Source organism: Anolis sagrei, chromosome 1 (genome assembly GCF_037176765.1).
Source record: "Anolis sagrei isolate rAnoSag1 chromosome 1, rAnoSag1.mat, whole genome shotgun sequence".
Taxonomy (NCBI): domain Eukaryota; kingdom Metazoa; phylum Chordata; class Lepidosauria; order Squamata; family Dactyloidae; genus Anolis; species Anolis sagrei.
In genome coordinates this window covers 80,200,990-80,225,894 of record NC_090021.1, presented here as the reverse complement: position 1 = coordinate 80,225,894, position 24,905 = coordinate 80,200,990, and the positions used below count along the sequence as shown (strand labels likewise).

Sequence of the window (24,905 nt, the reverse complement as noted above, 5' to 3'; positions counted from 1 at the left end):
GCTGGACCAATTGAAGCTTCCGAGCCGTCTTCAATGGCAACCCCATGTAGAGAGCGTTGCAGTAGTCTAAATGGGATGTAACAAGAGTGTGGACTACCGTGGCCAAGTCAGACTTCCCAAGGTACGGGCGCAGCTGGCGCACAAGCTTTAACTGTGCGAATGCTCCCCTGGTCACCGCTGAAACCTGGGGTTCCAGGCTCAGTGGTGAATCCAGGATCACACCCAAGCTGCGAACCTGCATCTTCAGGGGGAGTGCGACCCCATCCAGCACAGGCTGTAACCCTATACCCTGTTCGGCCTTGCGACTGACCAGGAGTACCTCTGTCTTGTCTGGATTCAGTTTCAATTTGTTCGCCCTCATCCAGATCATCACAGCGGCCAGACACCAGTTCAGGACCTCGACAGCCTCCTTAGTAGCAGGTGGAAAGGAGTGACAGAGTTGGACATCATCTGCGTAGAGATGACACCGTACTCCGAAACTCCGGATGATCTCTCCCAGCGGCTTCATGTAGATGTTAAACAGCATGGGAGACAGTATTGAACCCTGAGGAACCCCACAAGGCAAAGGTTGTGGGGTTGAAGAGGTGTCTCCCAATAACACCTTCTGAGACCGACCCTCCAGGAATGACCGGAGCCACTGCAAAACAGTACCTCCAAGTCCCATTCCTGTGAGGGGTCCCAGAAGGATACCGTGGTCGACGGTATCGAAGGCCACTGAGAGGTCCAGCAGCACCAACAGGGACACACTCCCCCTGTCGAGCTCCCGGCGCAGATCATCCACTAAGGCGACCAAGACTGTCTCAGTTCCATGTCCCGGCCTGAAACCAGACTGAGTCGAATCCAGATAATCCGTGTCGTCCAAGAATACCTGGAGTTGTGAGGCCACCACATGTTCCAGGACTTTGCCCAAAAAGGGGAGATTGGAAACTGGCCGATAGTTGTCGAATTTAGTGGGGTCCAGTGATGGTTTTTTCAATAGCGGTTTTATTATAGCTTGTTTTAAGCTCGCTGGAATCTTGCCTTCCCGAAGGGAGGCATTAACCACCACCGTAATCCACTCAGCCAACCCCCCTCTGGCCTCTTTTAGAAGCCAGGATGGGCAGGGGTCTAGGATGCATGTGGTAGGCCTCATTCCTCCAAGTATCTTGTCCACATCCTCAGGTTTCACCAATTGAAATGAATCCATCAAAACTGGACAAGCAGGTGCTCATGTTACATCCTCAGAGACTGCCTTTAACATGGTATCGAGACCAGAACGGATCAAAGCGACTTTGTCTGCAAAGAACCGAGCAAAAGCTTCACAGCGAGTAGCCGAATTGTCAGGGCTCCCACTCCGGGTAGTGGGATTCAAAAGGCCTCTGACAACTCGAAACAGTTCAGCCAGACGGTTCTTTGCAGACGCAATAGTGGCCACAAAGAAAGATTTCTTTGCGGCTTTTGCCCTTAAAAAGGATGAAACAAAAGCAGACGAAACATCCTCCCTTCATCTCAACTGCTACTACTGTGACCTTTAAAGGGAAGACAGGATAGATAGGTACGGCTCCATCATGGACAAGTCCAGCAACTGAGCAAACTGGGCTGTGGTGCAGCTAGTTAGTAGCCAGCTGCATTAAATCACTACTGACCAAGAGGTCATGAGTTCGAAGCCAGCCTGGGTTGGAGTGAGCTCCTGACCATTAATATTCTAGCTTGCTGTCGAAATTTAGGTGCCACTTTATGTGGGGAGGCTAATTTAACTAATTTACAACACTATAAAACCTTCCAGCAGCATGCATAAGAATGAGGAAGTATTCCATCAAAGACTCGGTGTCACAAGTGGATGGTGAAGCGGCAGTTCCCCCTGTGGCCAGAACCGAGCATACCCTTGTGAAGCTGGAAAGCTGGAATGTTAAATTTTCTCTGTCTGTCTATATATGTTGTATGTCTAATGGCATTAAATGTTTACCATGCCATGCATTTTTATCCACCCTAAGTCCTCTGCAAGGTGAGAAGGACGGAATATAATTGTATTATTTATTTATTTATTTATTTATTTATTTATTTACTATATTTGTATAACACCCATCTCAGCACGCAGGCGACTTAATTCTACAGCGTAGGTGCACCCTTTGGATTCAAAAACACACACAACGAGTCTCGCCATCCAGAAAACCAGTTACTAAAACCTGGAACTACTAACAAGATGCTGAGATATTCTTGGAAATATATTCATTACTATAATTTACCGATAAATGTTGGAGTCTTTCCTGACTCAGGGGCAATTAGAGTTGTGCTTAATGTCAATTATCAGTCCATTAAATCATCCTTCCAATTTTATGATATGTTTAAGAGGGAGTACTGGCAGACCTTCAGTCTTCAAGTTTCATCCTTGAACCTACTCTAACTTAACCTTTTTTGAAAGCCAGATTCATTTTCTAGACTTTTTCTCCTCCATTATTCTTTAGTGCAAGCTGCTTCCTCGTGCACAGCCAAAAGACTGCCACTCAGTTGCACTTTGGCTCCTAAAAAGGACTTCAGTTTCTAATGTGTCTGTCAGGGAGAGGCACCATAAAAAATAGAAGCAGGGTTATGAAGCAATTCATTAAATATGACTCTGTCTTAGGCTCTTACATTGATTATGTTCCCATCTTTTTTTCAGAGGTGTGGAGAAATCTCATTTGATAGCCCAGAGCAGAATGCCAAATGTTTTCGCATGCTAGGTAAGTGGCATCCATTCTCTTCATCTGAGCTTTGGTATGTGGAGAAATATGCACTATTTTAATGAGGTAGTTCTTTTCAGAGTCTGAATTTAAATGAGGTTGGTTGGTATCCATAATTCTTCTGGATGTATAGTTGGCTGTGGTACAACTGGTATGAATACTGAATGCATATGAACACTAATTTATTATAATGAATCCTCAGTTCACTTGTAGAAAGTTGACAGGGTGATTTTTGACTGTTGGTTATGAAACATAAATGCCGATTATTGTAAAATTCTGTATAGCTGGAAACACACAGTTAACTCCTTTAGATATAGGCAGGCTAAAGAATGTCGGATCTCAACGTACTGGTTTTAATATCTTTTTTTCACAACTAGTATGATTCCAGAATATGTTTATAGCAGTGGTCTGGTGTGTGTTAATTTGACTGAGAAGGAAATTAGGGTATATATTTAGAAGAAGAGAAGAGAACAATTTTGTAATAACTGAGATTCAACACCAATAAGCCATTTTGTAATCATTTTTTCAGGATTTCTACCAATTCTAGAAGTAATAGTTGCAACTTTCATAAACGAAGAAACAGATAGTGTTTAACAGCAAAAATGCCAAAGGAATTTCGTACCCTAGGCACAATTTTTTATGCCATGCAATTATATGAAGGTATGGGGCCATGGTGGTGCAGCGGGTTAAACTCTAAGCTGCAGAACTTGCTGACCAGAAGGTCGGCAGTTCAAATCCGTGGGACGGGTTGAGCTCCTATTGTTAGCCCCAGCTTCTGCCAACCTAGCACTTCGAAAACATGCAAATGTGAGTAGATCAGTAGGTACCACTTTGGCAGGAAGGGGATGCCGCTCTATGCAGTCATGGCGGCCACATGACCTAGGAGGCGTCTATGGACAATGCCAGCTCTTTGGCTTAGAAATGGAGATGAGCACCACCCCCCAGAGTCAGACACGACTAGACTTAATGTCAAGGGGAAACCTTTACCTGTATGAAGACAGTGTGGCTTAGGGATTTGAGCTCTGGACTATGAATTGGAAACCCATGTCGGAATCCTCACTTAGTCATAGAAAGCCACTGAGTGATCTTGAGCAAATCAGAGTCTCTCACCCTCAAAGACAACCCTCTCTGAAAAAATCTTACCAAGAAAATTCTGTGATATGGTTCACTCGATGTATCCATGAATCAGGAATTATTTGAAAGTACCCAACAGCAGAAAATGTGAATGAACCAACATTGCAACTGGGGGTGAGGGTTCTGCTCCCCCAAATATCCAGTGAAATATCCTTCATTCCCCAAATTTCTAGCATTGAAAATCATCAGTCCCTAGAACTATATTTGCTGTGTTCACATTTTTTGGAATCTTTTCCTGAGACTTTGAATCCCTAAATTCATTATTTCTAAATAATCAACTAAAGTTTTAAATCACCACAATGCTAGAAATATAAGGACTTAAGGACAATTTTATTGGGAGGGGCGGAAATCTTATTTATAGGGCAGTGCCTCCAATTTGCTTACCATCTCTCTAAGCTACACCCATGACATGGATTAGTTTCAGTTAATTAGAGGCATGTGTGCTGTCGCATGCTGGGCCTGTGCATAAGATTGTAGACAGGACATAAATTCCGTGTGCCCAACGGGACGCCGGGACTGCCTCAGATTAAAGGCCCTTGGATTTCCTTAAAACAGAGTCTTTAGATTGCTTAAAGGTTCAACAAAGTTCTTTATTAATGAAAACAAACAGGTACTTTAAGGCTTTCTTAACAGTCTGTTGGCTCTTTCAATCTTGTCCACAAGGAACAGGCACTATCTTCATAACTGTAACTAATGGGGAAATCCTTAACTTCTAATCTGGGCAGTCTGTCTTTGCCTCTGTTGGCGTGGAGCCCCTACACCAACTGCTTCTGGCTTCCGCGAGAGACCCTTACCAAGCAGAGCTTTGTAGACTTCCAGGGAAAAAGGAGTTCAGGTTTCAGTGATGGTTGACTTAAGTCCCTCCGCAAAGGAGCTGTAAGGCTGTATGATCCTCGGCCAAGCTGTGGGCTGTATAACCCCAGCCAAGCTGTAGGGCTGTATAACCCCGACCAAGCTGTAGGGCTGTATAACCCCAGCCAAGCTGTAGGGATGTATAACCCCGGCCAAGCTGTGGGGCTGTATCTCCCTGGCCAAGCTGTGGGGCTGTATCTCCCCAGCCAAGCCGTAGAAGACGAAGATTTCTACAGGAGCTCTTGGTATTATGTCCTGTACGCTTCTCTGTATGGACTGAACCCAAAAAGGCTCCTATTCCTTCCAAAAACCCAAAAAGGGGGTGGGACCAGGGAACCTAACTATAATTGACAGGTGGCTTGCCCTATGATTGCAGCCAAAAGAAGCCACCTATCTGCAGAGTCCCTGAAACTTAGGACTACAACAAACATTCAATGCAAAGCAAACAAAATTGGAGCTCCTGGTGCAGTTGTACCTGCACAGCATGATTATCCTAAATTATTGTATAGTGGCATAAGTTGGGAGAAATTTTGAACAGTGAGGCTAAATACAAAGTATACAATTCATGCCAATTCCATGACAAAATCTGAATAAAAGAAATGACCACTTGAAGCAACAATAATAGAAAACAAATACTAACATTCTGGTATTGTTTTGTTAATTAGCATCTATAGCGGAACAGGAAACATCATCTCAATTAAAGCATAGATCTCTTTATGAAAGAAATTACCATTTTGGGGGCCTGTCTTTTGAATTTATTGTCGAAGGCTTTTGAATTACTGTGTTGAACAATTGTAACTTTCAGGTTAACATAGGTTGCTAGATCTCAGAATCATGTGATTTTAATATTTATACTAGGATAATTTTAATGCTTTGTCTGCATGTTTAAATTTTTTTTATGTCTTATGTTTAATGGTTTTAATTATTTTAAGTCAGTTATATGTAGTGATTAGTTATTATGATTTTTTTGTTGCTGCATGTTGGCATTGAATTTTTGCCATTACTATGTTGTAACCCGCCTTGGGTCCCCCAGGGGTGAGAAAGGCAATATATACATACAGTAAATAAATAAATAAATAAGGATGCTACCCCACACAGTAGCCCCTCACACACCCCATTTCTAAACATTTTTAAAGCATTAAGGAGGCAAAGTGCAATGGAGCCATCACATGATGCAGGGAGACTTCCTTTTGTTGTCCTTGATGCTTCCTTAGGGAACTGTTTCAAAAGTGTAAAGAAATGGGGGTGGAGAGGAGAGGAGATAGGGAAAATTGTCTTCTGAGCTCGGGAATCACTATAAAACAGAATGGTGAAATCAGATTCGCCAGCATTGAATTGATTAGGTGACGTGGGGGAATGGGCATTCCTATGGACGGTGTCCTCCAAAGCCTTGATGTTCCAGTAATCTCCCAAAATCCAGCCATTTGATCCTTGCAAAAAAATTTTTTTAAAATGACTAGGGAATGTATTCATTAGAAATTCTGCTACTTCAGGAGATCTCTACTTTGCTTTCTCTTGATTCTAACCTTTCCAAATTGTACATTTCCTGCTTTCCTTTCCTTTTTTTTTTTTTAAAAAAAACTAGAGTTAGTGATCCATCAAAAAAATTCAACAATAAGCACTACAATATTACATCTGAAAGAATGATAATTCCACATATTTCTTTGTTTGTGAAAGTATTGATTGCAAAATTGAAAATTACATTTGTTATGAAGAAAAACATGTACTTTTTGAAATACTGTTACTCTGCTGGAAGACATAACAAACCCTAAAATTATTTGTCCTTCCTATTGTAAAGTTTTCCTTTTCTAATTAATGGCATAATAAATCTGTTCGCAAAGTTAAACCATAAAGATGGTGGGAACTGCACTCGCTCGTGTGATAAATCCAAAACCAGATTTTATATTTTATTTATTTATTTTCATAAGAAAAGACAAGGAACAAGAATGTGAAATGAGTACTGAGAAATGATACAATTTGCTTTCTAACACTACAGGATATAACACCACACTGATGTGATGCTTACACACACACACAGGATGTGTTTTAGGGCTTTTCTGTACTTTCAATGGCATGTTACATAGAGAGGATATTGCTATGCTTTTCTGTATCCCGCACTAAGGAGAGAAAACTCAGGTTGAGTAATTCTGGAAGACTAAGAGGGAAATTGATTTTTGCACGTATGCCGGTTTTAAAAGCTAGGCATTTCCTTTCCCACCTTCCCAATATTGCAGGGCTTGTTGGCTCAGCACAAAGATATTGTGGGAATGTTGTGTTGTTGGTGCACATACACACACCAGAACCCAGGGAAAAGATGTTGAGTCCATATTTTATTTTTTGGAGCAAGACAAGGAGCCAGGCACAGTGTTGTGAGCTTTATTGCTGTAGGAAACCCTGGCAGCAGTGGTAAAAGATCTGGGGGAAGAAAATTCCCCGCAAATTGATAGTGAGCCTTCCATTGCCCCCAAAACAAGCATAAAGGCCCCAAAGGTTCTCCGCATATCATGGGTCATGCAGGTAAGGTTTTGTGGCAGACAAGCCATAGGAGGAATAGTGGCTGAATCTACATTGAAAACTGTGAATCTATTTCCTTTAATGTTAGGGCCAAATGTGTGTTTTTGAAAGATATAGGCATTACAGTTGCCACACCAACACATGCATAAGGACACATTCACATGGAACATTTCAGTGTTTAAAATTCCCTTTTCGACCATCTAACTAAATATATTCTCCATTTGCCACCTGAATTGTGTTTCGTAGACAGCTCAGACTCTCTAATATTTGGTAGGATAGGTAGCCATAGCAACAGGTTTGTCAAATGAAGAAGTTGCTGCTGGTGCTTCTGATGGCTTATTCTTCTATCAGATTATCATAGCTCCTTGCTCGACTTCTCTTTGGATTGAAAGCATTGTCATTTTTACTAGTATTAGTACACCCATTTGGATGGCACTGAGGATGCATCCCCCACTGTAGAGTTAAAACTTTTTGATTCCACTTTAATTATGGAAACATTTGAGCTGTAGTTTTACAAGGTCTTGAGCCTCCTCCACTGAAAAATAATGATGCTTCACCGAACTATAAATCCTAGGATTTATAGTATTGAGCTATGACAGTTAAAGTGGTATCAAACTGTGGTAATTCTACAGTGTAGATGCATCAATTGATTATTTCTAATTTAGATTCACCTGCATAGGTCCTGCTAATTGAAGACACTCTGGACCTCTCCTTTCTGTCTCAGGAGAAGAAAGAGAAGAGGCAACCAGAGGGGAACTTCACACACCAGTAGTTTGAATCCATGTCTTGGTCTCTGGAGCAGCAGACAACAAGCTTGCTTCTCTCTCAATATAGTGTCCTATCACATTTAGAAACATGTCTCCTCTCAACCTTCTTTTCTCCAAACTAAACAAACGGAGCCACCTAAACTACTCCTTGTAGGACTTCGCTTCCAGAACTTTTGTCACTTTGGTTGTCCTTCTCTGGACATATTTCAGCTTGTCAGGATCATAGAAACCCGCTGAGCTCTTGCTAAAAGTGGTCCTTTTTGTGAACAGACTAAGGTACACAAATGTGAAATATCAAAATGGCACTCTTCTCTGGTAGATGGGACACTGAAGCTCCAAGAGCTAATTGGCTTTCCTTATCCTTCTTCTCTGTTTCTTCCTGTGCTCCTTATCAAGCTCATTTAATTGGTTCCTTCCTTGTTTCTCCAGGTTTCTCCAAGATTCCTTCTTCCTACTTCTATGGTGTCTCCTGCTTCTGTGGCCTCTTCTTTTTTCCCTTTCCTTCTCTGTTGCTGTTCCTGATATCATAATCATGGGAGACCAGACGGTGCCAGCAAGAGAGCATTCCACCAGTCTGCTGCCATTGTAGCAGTGTTTGCCTGGGCCGCTCTGTCTAGCATTGCTTAGTGGCAATATATGCCTTGGATCATCAGAGAAAGATTAATCTTGTTTTGACAACACTTAGGTAGACCAATATTGGATAAATGAATTCGAAACTGATGAAAGCTTTCTCCTCTAGATATGCTGTATTGCAACAGCAGGGCTGTTTCTCTTTCTCCTGAATTGAGGCCAATTAATTGCAGTTGTTAAGCATTGAGCAAACAGACATCCTGTGTTATATTATCTCATCTCGTCTGGCTGCTTTTGGTACTGATGTGGGCAATTTGACCACAGAAAAAGAAAGGGGAGGGCAAGCTACTTCTCTCATATGCCCAGATTATAAATGAATGCAGATTCTTCACACAGACCCCAAAATTATCAAATGTCTGGAGACCATGCCTTATGAGGAGTGAACGAAAGAGCTGGGTATGTTTATCCTCCAGAAGAGAAGGTTGAGAGGAGACACGATAGCCATGTATAAATATCTGAAAGGATGTCACCAGGAGGAGGGAGCAGGCTTGTTTTCCACTGCCCTGGAAACTAGGACTAGGAGCAATGGGTTCAAATAACAGGAAAGGAGATTCTACTGAACATTGGGAAAAACTTCTGGACTGTGAGAGCTGGTCAACAGTGTGGTGGAAGCTCCTCCTTCGTGGGCTTTTAAACAGAGGCTGGATGGCCATCTGTCAGGGGTACTTTGATTGTGCTTTTCCTGCATGGAAGGTAGTTAGACAGGATGGTCCATGTGGTCTCTTCCAAATATGTTATTCTACAATCCCAGGATTTCACATATTATACAAAGATCCTTGTATTCTTATAGCAGCCCTGTAATTATGTTAGGGATCTGATGTATAGCTAAAATCAACCACATTTCTCTCTCCATTTCACTTATTGTGCATTGTTAAAAACTGTTCTCTACCTGACACATCCTGCACAAAACTACTCTGGAAGAGTTTATCTTAAATGTTCCTATCCACATTTTAAATTAGCCCTCGTAAGCAAACAGGTTGGCAATGATGGGTACAATATTTCCATGTTGCTTCAGTGTTTCTAATTCACAGCTTGAAAAACGTTATGTGTTGAACTACAAAAATACCCAAATCTCTCAGCTACCATAGTTATTGGTGACAAAGCTGCTTTGCACCAAAGTACAAATCCCAGGATTCTGTGAGATAGTGTCATGACATTTATGGCAATTGATATAATTGTGCAGTGCAGTTGGATGGATATCTAGTATTCTGACAAGATCTGGTTAGTAAGAGATTTTTTTTCCATTTACCAAATGTTTGTCAGTCTCTTTCTCTTTTTCACCGCAAGCAAGTGGCCTTTGAAGATGCTTGATGTCATCAAAGGTACAGGAAGAGATAGAAAAATCATCTTCTTAGATTTGGAGAGGTTTCCCATTGTTGTTCTTGTTTTATTAATCATTGGTATTATATTCTATCCAGTTGTTAAGCTGTTACTGATATTAACTTTTTTAAAAAAAATCATATTCTTGTGTCTCATTAATCCCTTTAAAACATAGTTAATAATTTGAAGATTCCACAAGGACAGAAAATGGGACAAATGATTTTAATTAATGAATACAAATAGTAAATAATGTCTGCTCAAAAAAGCATTCCATAGAATCTCCTTAAAGCAGAGATTTTTCTAAAGGGAAAATGTCTTCCTGGGAATTTTGTAGGCTTTCTTGGGATTTGTACTTTTTGTTTAGGGTAATTTATCATATTCTTGGATGGAATTGCATTGCATAGGAGTCCAAATTGGAACTGACGCTGTGGACTGAGATGAATTGTATTTGAGTGTTGTTATTTTAACAGATGATAATGCAAATTATGAAAAACTAGACAGACATGAAAAATGCCTTCCACACCTGGAAGGCTTATGAGTTTGGGGTTATTGGGTTTTTTGTATTCCAGGTGCAAACCATTTAGCACTGGACAGATTCCATGGCTTCTCTTTCTGCTAAATTGTTAGAATCTACAGTATGCCACACACTACTTTAAAGGCTGCTTTGGCACAGAAATTGGATTGTGCTGTTGAATTACAGCAACAGCTTGTGAAAAGCAGGACAATGCCCCTCTCAGGCACAATGAATGCCGAGTTCACAGTTGCCAATAATTTCAGTTGATTTTTTGTCAACCTGACTATAGGACATTTGGAAGATGGTGGCCACTGATGCACTACGACTCTACTACAACTAGACTGGATCTTGATTTTAATTATGAGACGATAATGAGATGTTATATGATGTTTAATGGATTGTTATAATGTTATTGTTTTAATTGTTTTTAATTGTTTTATGATGTCTTAAGCATTGAATTTTGCTATTGTGGACCACTTTGAGTCACCCGAGGGCTGAGAAGAGTGGTATTCAAATGTAGTAAATAAACAAACAAACAAACAAACAAACAAATAATGGGGGGATGCACATACCAAAAAGAGGATGCAAATTGGCCCCTTCTAATTTACCACTAAATTTAAGTTTGCAAATTAAATTAATTTCCCTTAGTTGTGGAGAGTTACAAAAGAGGGAGGGAGATGCCACTGCTGTAAGTTTCAAAGTTCTATTTTTTAAAAAAACAAAAAACTTGACACCCATGATCTACAGTTTTATCAGTGTTCAAATTGATCTGGAAAAAGCCGTTATAGGTTCAGCCCAGTTGTGAAAACTGATCTTTATGTTCTGTAACATTTCCATGAGAACTACTGGTGCTTTATTCATATTTGTAAGGCACCATTCCTATTGGTGAAAGTTTTATCTACCTTACCCCAACCTGACACAGCTAGCCTAAGATTGGATAACTCTTTGAGATGTTTAAATGCTCTGTAATGACATATTTCTATTTCACTATAAGTTCAATATAATTAGACTCCTACTTAGTTAGGGCTATTTCATTTTGATTTAAACTCTTTCACTGAAACTTTAGTTAACTAATGTCTCTAGAGCAGTGGTTCCCAACCTGTGGGCCACAGCCCACTGGTGGGCTGCAAGACCTAAAATAAGGTCCGTGACTCTAAATTATTAAATATGTTTTTCTGTGGGCGAGCACATGGTGGCTACTGTATGGCATATGTTATGTATCAGAAACTAGAGCTGATGTGGTCTATCCAATGCAATTTTCTGAATCAGTACTCCAAATAACCAAACCAAATCTAAATTTGACCAAAAATCCGATTCGCAACTCTTTTGGTACTAATGTTGGAGAGTGGTCCATAGTCAAAATGGTCCCTAGTCAAGTGGTCCCTGGTAAAAAAAAGAAGAAGTTGGGAACCACTGCTCTAGAGCCATAACCCCATGCACAATAAAATGTTGAGTGAGCTCACAAATTGTGTTCTCTCACAATTTGAATCTTTCTTTTGGTACACTCACACTTTCTTTCAAGCCTAAATCCAGAGGGGGGAAATTGAGTCCTTTGGATGTCCAGAGAGCTCTGTTATTCTACTCCTCTATAGAAGGCAATAAGAGAATACATTTCAAACTAACTTGTCAGAGACATTTGTGCCTTTCTGAATAAGTCCCTGAGGTTTTGGCAGGAAACTGGATCACCTTGGGCCACTTTGCCTTGGAGAAAATCCAAATTACCCCAAAGCAGACTGTTTCACTTCTGGATTTAGGCTTTGTCAATACATACTCCTATTATCTATGAGCCAGAGGAACTAAAACACATGGGATTTTAATTGCTAGCATATTTTCAGTTTTTAAAGGAAAGGGAGAGTTGCAGGAGCATAAATCTGGTTGTCTAATCTCATTTGCTGTCATCTTTAGGAAAACAAACTATAGGGCTTTGAAGCCTACACATTATCTGTTATGGAAAAATCACATAGTAATTATTCTCAGAAGAGTTTGGACAGAAAGTATTGCTGCTGGAAACTTCTATTTTATTTCATTCCAGTTTTCACATGAGATCTATATATTTGAAAAAGTAGCTACAATGGGATCTATGTTCTACAAATGAACAGTCACTTTAGTTTCTAGAACTACTTAAAATGCATACTATTAAAATCAAGCATAAAGTTGTGTGAAAAATAGATTCGGTAGGAATAATTCTTGATATCCAGGAGATTTTTGATGTACAGATAAAACCCCTTAAAGAGATTGTTTGGGACAGACAACGCAATATACAAATTGTGTATGTGTGAATAGAATAACAGAATCAAGAGTTGGACTTCAACTCTCAGACAGTACAGAAATGTTTGCCTGCCGACCCCCGAAATGAAGAGACCACACAACAGTTATGGGTTGAAATATGGACAACTTTTATTAACTGTTACCTAATTAAATCTGTAAACTGTATTATCTTTCTAAGGGTGGTCTTAACTTGGTGTGAATAAAAGCCGAGGTAATGTCCTGTCCAGCCTACCCCTCAGCTACTTAGGGCGAAAACACCTGGGTCCCCTGGTGACCTAACCCAGGCAAACTTGAAAGGAAATGTGTCGGAGAAATCTTCCCCAAGGATGTTGAGGCCAGACTCTCCCCACTCCTAGGCCATTTATCTTTTCTCTCACCTTGGCTAATTGAGCAATGGGTTAATGCCCTTCACCCCAATGGAGGGTACCTTGGGTGTACACCAAAATTTTAAGTTTCCTGTTTTAATACTGCACCACAACCCAATTTGCCCTCTGGCAACAGGATAGGGTAGACAAAAAAAACCTAGAATGTAAGAGGGAGAAAAGAATTCCTACCTGCCCCCCCCCCCCCCCCCCCAAGCAACCAAATAATTATATTTTTGACAGGCGGGTGTGGTGGGTCGACACTCCAGTGAATACTGAGCTGGAAGGGGCCAGCTGGTCCACCCACAAAGTAGTTCCGACTGGAACTACTTTGTCTTGTCTCCTCCTCGGGGGAGGAGGCAAACCTCTTCCCTCCCCTGGCTATGCTGGGGAAGAAAAGATAAATAGCTAGAAGCACTTCTGAAAGGTAGACATCCAAACTCCATCTAATAAAGAGGCCACCATGCCCTGAGGCCGTCTATCCCACCAATGATCTGCTTTTATTGTCATGGAAAAAAATCCTAATTTTTGGTGGATCTTTTTTTCCTTGTAATTTGAATCTATTGTTTCATGCTCTCATCTTTGGAACAACAAAAAATGAGCTTTCCCCATCTCTTACATACACATCTATTACATTCATGTATTTAAATATTCTTAGCACACCATATCTCTATAGTCTCATCCCTAAATTATACATACCCAGTTCCCCGACTCATTCCTCATAAGGGTTTGTTTTTAGAGCTTTGATCATTTTGGCTGCCCTCCTCTGGACCCACTTGAGTGTTTCAATATCCTTCTTGGACTGCAATGCCCAAAAGTGGGCAAAATATTCTGGGTGAGATTTATTTATATACCCCGCCTCCATCTCCCCCAAGGGACTCGGGGTGGCTCACAAAGGACATGCCCAGCAAATACAGCTTAAAAACAAGCACAAAAATATAGTCAACATCTAAAACATTATAATCAAACAAACATCATAACCAATATCGTGGCTGACAACAGTAGTGGATTCAGGCTCAGGATTCCTAGAAGTGATTATTCCTATGTAGCACCAAGGGCAAGTGTGGCAAAAAGTAACAAAGATGGCAGCACTGTATTGATGATTAGCCTCCATAGCCAGTGCCCACTTAACCTGGGAGGAATGGGTGGGAGAAACATAGACAACCCGAAAATGGCACATCAATGTCCCCTGTGCTACTTCCTTAAAATAGTTCCAAAACCAACCAATTAGAAATTGGGACTGAAACAATACCTACATGCTGCACAGATATGGAAGTTATTACTTAACTCTCAATGACAGGAACACATCCCTTATATTACTTTCTCAACACACACACAAATCATTCTGCAATGTCCCTAACCTTGAATGGGGCAGTTGTAATTGTTCGGGCTATTTTTATTCTAGCAAAATATTTTGTAATGCTAAAGAGCCTTTAATTCCAGTCTCAATCTAATTCAAATTATATTTAAATATACATTTTTTTGAAACTTGGAATTTTTAAATCTAAAACATGATGTATTAGATGGCAAAGCAGTGGTTCTTAACCTGTGGGTCACAGACTGCCAGTGGGCCGCGAGGACAAAAACCTCCTTTCTCTTTATTTTATTTTATTTTATTTCTGCTCCTTTCGTGCCACCTGCCACTTCTTCCCTGTCACTGACTATGGCATATTTTTTGTATCAGAAAGTAGAGCTGATGTGGTCTATCCAATGCAATGTTCAAATCTAAAGTTGGGTTGTTGTATGTTTTTCAGGATGTATGGCCATGTTACAGAAGCATTCTCTCCTGACGTTTCGCCAGGAAAGAATGCTTCTGGAACATGACATACAGCTCAAAAAATTTACAAGAACCCAGTGATTCCGGCCATGAAAACCTTCGACAATAAATCTAAAGTTGTCCAAAAACTGATTTGTAACCCTTTTGGTACTAATGTTGGAGAGTGGTCCCTGGTCAAAGTGATCCCTGCTCAAAAAAAAAAAAAGGTTGGGGACTACTGTGGTAAAGATTAATACCAAGAATTTTCTTAATGAAGAAGCGTAGCCCAGGGAGAATGGAAAGTTTACACCAAAACCCGAAGAACAATAACCTTGATTTGACTTCTAAGTACAACATAGGTAGGAAAAGGTAATTTGGCTATCTATAGTGCTTCTTTCCTCTTTCCAGAAATAATTGCTGTGCCTCATTAAAATATGTTATGTCATCCAAATTGTCTAATATTGTGCTGCGCTTCCACAGTTTTAAAAAACCCTAAAGGCCAAGGACTTGAGTCTCTTGACATAATTTTTTTTTGTAAACCAGCTTATAAAAGTTACATGTATGAGCAATGATCACACTGTTGCTTCGGCTTCAAGAGCAGACCCACACATATTTTGCCCCTCTTTCTCATATAATGTACCAAAGCTAAAAATACTTACAATTCAGGTGTTAAATTTTAATTGAACAGTGCAGAAAAACATCATTTTGGCCCTGCACTGATAGCACCATCCTAGCTTGGGAGTCTCATACTAAGCCATGTGGTTCACACAGCTCTGTGCACCATTCTGCAATGCCTTCCCCCCCCCCCCCCCCCCCGGACTTGCTGCTGAGGAATGCTTATCATTTTATTCAATGGTGGGATCTGCCTATTCATTTTTTTAGCCCAAAAGCAGAAAGTAATACTTGATCTGGGGGCAAAAACCCCACAAAAATTATAACCAGGAAATACGTAGAACTGGAGAAGACATTTGGCTCTTTTTCTGAAGAATGATTGTACTTCTTAGTTTCAAAGCATAGGTGAGCCTACATGAGTAGTGCAGGATAAATGGAGATTGGGGATTAATATGACATTTGGATTTTTCATTTTGGATTACCAGAAAAACTTCTAGAGTCACATTGACAGATTACTAAAATGCTTTTTGCTCCAATTATGCTTGGATGTTGTGGTCCAGTGCAAATGAAACTTTGGTATATGGTCCAGGGCTTCTTAAACCTTTTTCACTCACAACCCCTTTTTGCCTGAGAAATGTTTATGATCCCAGATGTATAGGTATATGAAATAGGTTCACAAACCAAACATTTATGGGGAAAAAAGTAAAGGAATTTATTTTTAAACAATTCTTTAGTATACATATCATTTTACCATTTATTAGAGACAGAAGCAAATTTGCATACTAGTGAAATGTATTTATTTATTTATTTACTACATTTATATCTCACCCTTCTCACTCCAAAGGGGATTCAGGGCAGCTCACAAAAAAGGCACAATTTTATGCCACATATACATACATAGGATAAATCAAAACATATACATTAAAATCAATAACTAAGACATCATAATCTTAAAACCAATTACATTAAAAACCACACCACCCAAAGGCATACATATAAACAGTCACATTTGAACATTCCTCCAGTGAACTCTTCCCTTCTCATTCCATCACATAACAGCTTCACTACAGAAAATTGGTCCCCCCCCCCCCCAAATTGTGGCAATCTGGCTTAATCTTTTTTTACAAAACTATGAAAAGAAGCAGCAAGAGGAGGAGAGGTGTAAAGGCTGTTTGTTCAGTTCTATTGAAAATGACATCAAATAACTGTCTTTGTCTTCTTACCAATTAAAATATTAAATTGGGATTCCTGTTTTTGACAAATTTGCCATTGGACGGCAAGGTCTGGGCAAATTTTTTCTGAAAGTTAACAAAATGTATGTATTCCTAAGAAGTGTAAAACAAAAAAAAATGATAATGTTGCATTTTTCGGTTGATTTGGCCAATTTGAACATTGGGTATAATGCACTTGGTTTCAAGGATGATTTGCTGAACAAAAATGCTTTAATTGGTCCCACTTTATGTGAGCTGGCAAATTCTCATCCAAGCTTCCTTCAGCTCTTGAAGAAAAGGAGCGCTATCATCTGTTTCCAACCCAAATGACAAAACAAAGACCCTATTGCTAAGCAAAAGTGATTAAACAGAATGAGTCCTAGATCAAATTAAATGCTTTGACATAGGATAATGAAAAGCATCTGAGTATTAACTTTGAGTTTTTCTAGTAGAACATAGTGTCCTTGTTTCAGAGGCCTTGACTTTGCTTACCCTTGATGGACAGTTTAATGCTGTGTTGTTTTTAAATCTAATCATTGGGTATTTCAGTATACTGCAATAATCCCATACTTGTCGGTGGCTAGGTTCCAGTGCAGAGGGTGATCTGTTTCTTTTCCACAGAAAGAACTACATTGCTGTGTAAATCAAATCTATATTTGAAAACAGCAATGACAGCAAGACCACTTTACAATATTATTTGTCCCTGTGTAAAAAAAGTAAGTGAGAACTAAGTCCACACACATAATGTGTCCATTTAACACATGCAGCTCAAGTAGGAGAAGTAAATTTGGACTTTCTCCTGACTTAGGGCCTGCGTGTACAGTGGGGCTACTTCCCAAATGGAACCAGATGCATCTCTCCCTGCTGCCACCCCATGTTCCTGGGTTTTGGTGAACATAGGACAGAAGTTCTTTCCTATCATTTCCCATTCCACAGCCCTGTTCCCACTGCTTGCAATGATGTCAGCTGGGGGCAACAGAGAGTGCTGGAAAGGGAGATGGAAAGAAGAGGGGATTTGGCATTTCCCCCTTCCTCGGTGCCCTATCATTCTAGATGATGTTGCGGCAAGGGACAAGGAATAAGTAGGTCCCATTCACCACCAGACACCACCATAATGCAGGTGGTGTGGAGGATAGATAAGTGTCAGTGTAGATGTGCCCTTAGTTTGTGAAAGTGACCATGGTTGAAAGGGTATCAAAGGAGATAAGAAATGACTGCCAACAGGGTATCACCATGCTATGAAATAGCATATACATGGAATAGACATGCTTTTACCTGCTCTCAAAAATCCTCCTTCAAAGTTATATCTGACAGAATTTAACTAAGATGGGTGTTGACATTCTGATTTTATTTACAAAAGGCCAAGGTCTCAGATTCATTGCACCACACTGTTGAGATATCTGATGCTTTGTTACATTATGAGAACTCAACTATAGCCTAAGGCAGTAAGGATGTGTGCAAGCCTTTGCCATGTTGTAGCTGATTACTGGGACAATTGCACATCCTTTCATACATTTCCTGATCTAGTCTCTAGTGCAGTTTTGGAGACACAAAAGCCCTCTGGCAGGATTGAGGAACCATATCTTGTTCTTTATTATGTCCTCACTTCTTAGATTCAGGAGCAGGGAGCAATCAAGTAAGGATGCTTATTTCTATTTCTGTTATATATTTTATTGTATAATTTGTATATTGTAAATATTTTGTTTATAATTTATATTTTTATTTGTGCTTGGCATTTTGTGTTTTGGATATGCCACTATATTTTGTAGAATTTTGTCTAACTAATCAGATTGATATCACTACTTAGTTATGGTTTGCATTACCATAAATGGCTTGTAGCATTTTGAGTAAGTTTTTTAAATGATGAAAAATGATAGCTGCCAGGCTGTTCAGCAGTTATGCTATCATAAGCTGGGCTGCTGGGGAATTTACACTTACGATCATGATTGATGAATATGACCCACAAATCTACCTTCACGGCACTGCAATATAGACTACAGAGAGATGATGTTAGGCGATGCCTTGGAACCAGTGACCTTCCAACTCGGTGTTCTCAATGGGAAACATGCTGTGGACATCATCTCTCAGTGCTTGATCTCCAGTGCTTCAGAAAAACTTTTGTTGGGATGTGTGCGGGGGATTCCCAGCTATAACTATGACAATGGACCTGTACTGCCATAGTTATGACATCACTCAGATTATGTTATAAAATGTAGCAGCAGATTCCAAGCTACTTTTAGGATTCCTCAGAAACCATTTGGTTTTGAAGATTAACTTCCTGAATGATTAGGCCTGCTTACGTAGGAGAGGTATTTTTGTAGCAATGAGCTTTCATGGGATATTATGTTCTGATACAAAACAAGATCTGGCTCTGAGCTACCTATTTGGTTGGGCTCCATGATAGGCAAACAACAAGAGTAAGGGAGCTTCTCAAATATGTTCTAAATATGCACTGAAAGATGATAAAGTAGTTGGCTTACTCCTCAATTTAGTGATTTTAGTTTCCCTAAATTTTTATTATTTTCAACAGAAGCAGGTAGGTTTTTTCATTGCCAAGAAGGCAATTGTGTCACTTCATTCCGCCCTCAAAAGTAGAAAGTATAATGAAGAGATCATATCTTGGTAACTTCTTATCTTGTTTCCAAGCACATGAGCACACAACATTTCTAGCTTTCCTTTGGCTATTACAATATTTATGCCCCATTTACTCTTGCTGCAAAGTGCTTTCGAGGAAAAAAATGTTAAACCAAAATTCACATCATGTGCCAAAATGCTAGAGGCAAAGCGTTTGTCATCCCATATGAAATAATGCAGATATCTCCTTTAAGTTTAGCTGATATCTCACGCTCTGCTGTGGCACAAAAATGGGTCCTAAAAGGCATATTCTTCATGTGCCTCTTTCTTCGTTGTTACTCAGGATGAAAAAAGGAGCCTAGCAAGAACACGCACAACTAATAAGCAATTGGACTCTTCCTTTTCTTTAGCCTGAAAAAACAAACAAAAAGAAAGCTATACAGTCAGCTTTCCATATTAGCTTGAGTCAAGAGCACAGGTCCTCTGTAGAAGTGAAAAACCATGAATAATAAAATTGTTACAATTTTTACCTGTGAGAACAACTCTCTAAGAATTGTTAAGTTTTCCAGCACGACTCTGTGGTTAATGTCCACTGGAAGCTGACCAGGGAATTGCACTGGAGTACATAGAGATTTCTAAAGAAGTGTCCTCTCTAGAAATCTCTAGGTCCTCCAGCATGATCGAAAGAATTTGATCTTAGAGTCACACTGGAAGACCTGGAAATTCCTAAAGATAACATTTTAATCAAATCCTTGCGTTATCAAATCTGTAATTGTCAAAATTGCAAATGTCAATGGATGATTATATTTTTAACTTATTTATTTATTTACCCTATTTATACTCTGCCTTTCTCTATCCCGAAGAGGACTCAAGGCGGCTTATGTATAGAAAACACATACAATTCCGATAACGTTAAAATCAATATTAAATTAATAAACATTAAGCATTTTAAAACATTCCATTCCATATTAAAATCATGCCATCCATAACCGTAGTCCATAGTCATTGCACTTCTTTCATATGCAATTTCTTTCATAAGCATCACCTGGTAAAGATAAAGCACGCTTGTGCTCTTGTTTTCCTGCTGAGCAGCCAGTTAGCACCCTCACACGTAATTCTTTTGTTACCAGAACTGGCTCCATATATTTGGCTTCTTCCATGGTGCCTGTTCCTACTCCCAAAGCCAAGGTGTATAGTAACCAAGGACAGTCCCAGTATTTTAGCCAATCAAAATCACAGCATGGTCAAGGAGGTTAAAAGTCTTGCAGTGGGGACCTCCCTTACACACAAATCTAAAATCTGAAACCATTCAAAATCTGAAACGTTTGCTCCAGCCACTTGCTTCTGCATTGGAGACAACTGCTGCAGCATCCTGCATTTAGCTCACATTGTGGAAATGGGTGGCTCGTGAGCTCCTTGGAGATCTGTACAGAACAGATAATTACTTTTTTCAGCCTCTCTAATCCTCAGTCTCTTTCTATCCTTGTATCTCATGCCCAAAACAAGTAGCAAACAAATGAGATGCCGTCATGCAACAGACACAATGATCTGTGAAACTGTGGGAAGCTTGGATTCCTACCATTTTACAGATTATTGTGCCTTTGCAGCCTTGAATCTTGTTCATTCACTACTTGTGCTGTCTGAGATTCAAGTTTGGAGTGAGACTGAGAAACTGTGAAAAGGTGGGAATTCAAGCATAGTGTTGTACATGAATCCATGCCTCTTCAGCCTTTTTGCCTCCCCTGTCTTGCAAACACACAATGTATTCCATTATTTGTAATCCTATTTTTTTTTAAAAAAATGATAAACACTTCAACCTCCAAGCATTTTGTATAAGAATGATTTAACCTGTGATGAATGAAGATCACACAAACTAGAAGAGGCTGCAGCAGTTTGCTTTTGCCTAAGTCTATAGGAAAGGCGGTCTGCCCCTTGTCAGCTCCCTGCCCCCAGCTGCATTGAGTGAAACTAATTTTGTGCTTTGAATCCAGTTGCAACCGAAGTAAGCTGTGGACAAATAAGCAGAGCAAGCAGAGGAGATAAAACTAAGATGTTTTAAAAGCAACCAAAAAGATGGAATGAAAAAGGATTAATCAGGTTTGTTGCCAAATCAAAACTAAATAAAATAAATAGATGATCCCCGGTTAAGCCCTCTCTATCTACATGAGTCGCCTGCGGGCTGATATGGGCGGGATATAAGTGACGTAAATAAATAATAAACATGTGTCTTGCTTTCTTAAATATTGAAAGAGACTAGAACCACGGGACACAGTTTATCAAAGACTCTTTGAAATGTCATATTTTACTGAAAGGTTTGAACTGGGTAGTTTATGCAGACCTCTTATAGTGTAACCTCAAGATCTGAAGGCCCAAAACAGGAAAAGCCTTTGCAGATTTAAGCATCTGGACAAACAAGGTCCTAAAAAAGTGAGTCTAAGCAATGCAGAGGAAAGCAATTTTAATATGTTGAGGTAGAAGAATCTGCCCCATTTAAAGAGGTGGAACAAACTGCCAGGAAGTCCTGGGAACCCTCAGTAATAGTATCCTCTTTCTTCCAGCTGACCATTCACTGCCATATTTTTGCCGCATGTTCTGACATTCTGCAGTGAGATCCAACAGCTTTCCAGTGCTGGAAAACTACAGACCCAGTGTTGGTAGAGAAAATATAAAACCTGGTTGGCTTCTTGTTCTTTTCCTTATACTAGACTGCACTAGGGACCTTTGAAAGAAAGGGGGGATCTGGAGGGCCAGTACTGTCCTGCCCAGTTTAAACTGGTGGTGCATAATGTTATCACTGGAGAATAGACAGTGGAATCAGACATGTCTGGAGAAAGGAAGGCAAACAATATTTTATAGCACTCGTGGATCCTGACTAATTAGTTGTGGAAAGGTTGTTGGAGGCAGGAGGCCAAGAGAGCTGGGAGCCAAGAGAACTTAAAACTGGGGATAAAAACTACCATGAAAAGTGGTATGTTAAATTAATAATGGCGCTGTGGGCTGCAACAAATGCCAGAACACACAGAGTGGGCATTTATTTTGTCAAAAGACACACAATAGTGCAGATGTTTCTCATGAGTTGCATAAATTCAAAATTGCTGTACAGACTCAATCAAAGTGAAACTGCAAACATAAAATGTTTTTTGAGATTTAGCCTTTTTGGAACAGAAGCAGTGAAAAATAGCTGCTTTCCTCATTTTATCACCTTTCCTCTTCAGACTCTCTTTAAACCTTCTTTCTCAGCGTGAACTATGGCAGAAGTACTTGCTGCAGCAAGTAGTTGTTCACCTCAATTCAAAGCTGTTAATTGAAACAGTTGTATTGTTGGGATGAGTCTGAAAGTTTTATAACCATGTAATTGTCTCATTCGTTGCAGGTTTTTGTTAGCATTGGTTTTGAAAAAGAAATTCAGCAGAACAGAAATACTTCCCATGAGACTCAGTAAACTAGAGGACAAAAAACAAATTTATTTTGTCAAGTGAAAAAGCCGATCTCTGTACCAAAGGCACCAGATCCTATCTGGTCTTGGAAGCAATGCATGATCAGCTCTAATTAGTGTTTGAATTAGAGATCACCAATGTGTATCAGGTGCTATAGGCTATAATTCAGAGGAAAGAGCTAGCAAAATCGCTTCTGAGTATCCCTTGCCTAAGAAAACCCTGCAAAAGTCATGGGGTCTCCATGAGTCAACAGGCGATTTGAAGGCACAAATATTCACACTTATTTTGTTTATGCTGATGCATCAAGCACTGAAACTCAAGAGACATATCTGAGCTTCTAATCAAATTTTTAGGCAATGTGCAAATTTCCACACATTTTTGAAGAGTAATAACCATCAGATGTAGGTAATAAAGCCAATGATGTGGGATAATGGGAGTCAAATGGTTCCAAGTCCCCTCATCCCTTGACAAGGGAGAAATTGTAATTTCACTTATAATCTTTCCTTCTAGATGAAAACGTTGGAAATAGCAAACTTCTACAAGCCTCCTATACTAGTTATTTACTACGTGTATAATTCAGATTGCTTACAGTGTTGTATATGTATGCATTGATATGCAGTTTTCCTTAACTCTATGTTGTGGGAGGGGTTGCAGACCATGTGATTAGATTTAGGACTATTCAGATCTCATACTCCATTTTAGAAGTCAGTAGAAACAGAATGCTTTAGAGAACAGAGACTCTATTAGACTCTCAGAACAGAGAGATGCTTTAGACTTTGGACTGTTAAGATTCTAAGAAAGATACCCTGTGTTATCTGCACAGAGAAACTACTTCAAATCCTATCTGTAACTGGATTGATAAGCAAAAGTACCTGTATGCTGAATACTTGAAGTTTGTGAGTACACCAACTATGTTATTTTAATGAAGACTACTTATTTTTGGTCTCTTGAGAACATAATTTAAAAGCAAGATGTTTTAAAGTAGAGAAGATGTTTGGGTACCTGAAAAAAATAACACTTCTAAAACTCTACTATATATGTTTGTTCCTAACAGTTCAAAGAGATATCTAGGCATATCAGTTTAACATCTGAGAAACCTAATTGTGTTGCATGAATACTAGTGGATATTTACCACCAAAAAGAAGGTTGACTCAAGTGAGTTTTCAGAAAGATTCCTGGTGTTCCAAAAAGGTACTGAACACAATTTTCCAAAAGGTTATGGAGACTGACATTTCCTAAAAGAAAATGATAAAGTTACACCCAATACACCTTATACACTCAGCCCTCCTTATCCACAGATTCTGTATCCATGGATTCAACCATCCACAACTTCAGAAATTTCCCACTTAAAACAAATACATTCCAAAGAGCAAACTTTGAATTTGCCATTTTATATAAAGGCACCATCATTTTACTATGCAATTGTATACAATGGAATCTGATCATCCACAGATTTCAGTATCCATGGGGCAGCCCTTGAGCCAAACCCCCATGAATAACAAGTTTTAAAACAAATTTTCATTTTCAATTGGGTGCTTATTCTCTACTGTCATTTTCAGACAACAATTCAAATGCCTTGCAGTGAAAGTATCATGGCATTAAATTCAGTATCTGACAAGTTGTTGCTGTTTCCTGATGCTGCCTAAAGCAGTTTCCGCACTCTATCTAATAGTAGAGATGGCCTTGCAATCAGTACTCAACCTTCCTGATGGATTCCAGAAAGAGCCTTGACAGAACTGCCAATACTATCCAATGTTTCAGAAAGTAATTGCAGTTGCGCCAATCTGGGAGACAGCAGGCTTGCAGCCATGTGTTTTATGAATGGATCACTGCACCTGGAATGCTGCAGAATATTGTTGTTTTCTTTCCTCTTAACCCCTTTGTTCTAAGGGTCAGGATATCCTGATACTAACCACTGCTGGAAAACTGAATAATTGCAACAACAATGGTATAATACTTAAGAACTTCATTTTTCATAGGCCTTCAACATTAGAGAGCTGGTTAAAACAAGAATATTTTCAAGATGCAATTTAACAACAGGACACATTAATGAACATTTGAAAAACTCTCAGGAATACGGCCTTCGTCTGTTTGAGGTGGCAACACTAAGGTTGCTTGGACAGTGGAAGTATCATGCTGCTGTTTCTGATGATTTTGGCACCAGCAGGATAAACTTGTATGTTCTGTTTTTTGAAATCTGAGGATGTTAAAATTCAATACACTCTGTTTTTCCTCCTTCCTCTATGAATGAAGAT

General features: G+C 39.6%; 1 protein-coding gene across 3 annotated transcripts in view; it reads left to right on the top strand.

Annotated features, from left to right (window-relative positions):
- Positions 1–24,905, top strand: part of PDE7B (phosphodiesterase 7B) — a 231,040-nt gene that overhangs the window by 111,673 nt on the left and 94,462 nt on the right. For all 3 annotated transcript variants that reach the window (XM_067466569.1, XM_060753415.2, XM_067466565.1), the window contains exon 2: positions 2,639–2,699. In XM_067466569.1, coding sequence (XP_067322670.1) covers positions 2,693–2,699 — 7 coding nt within the window. In that variant the 5' untranslated portion in view covers positions 2,639–2,692. The remainder of the gene's footprint in view (positions 1–2,638; positions 2,700–24,905) is intronic.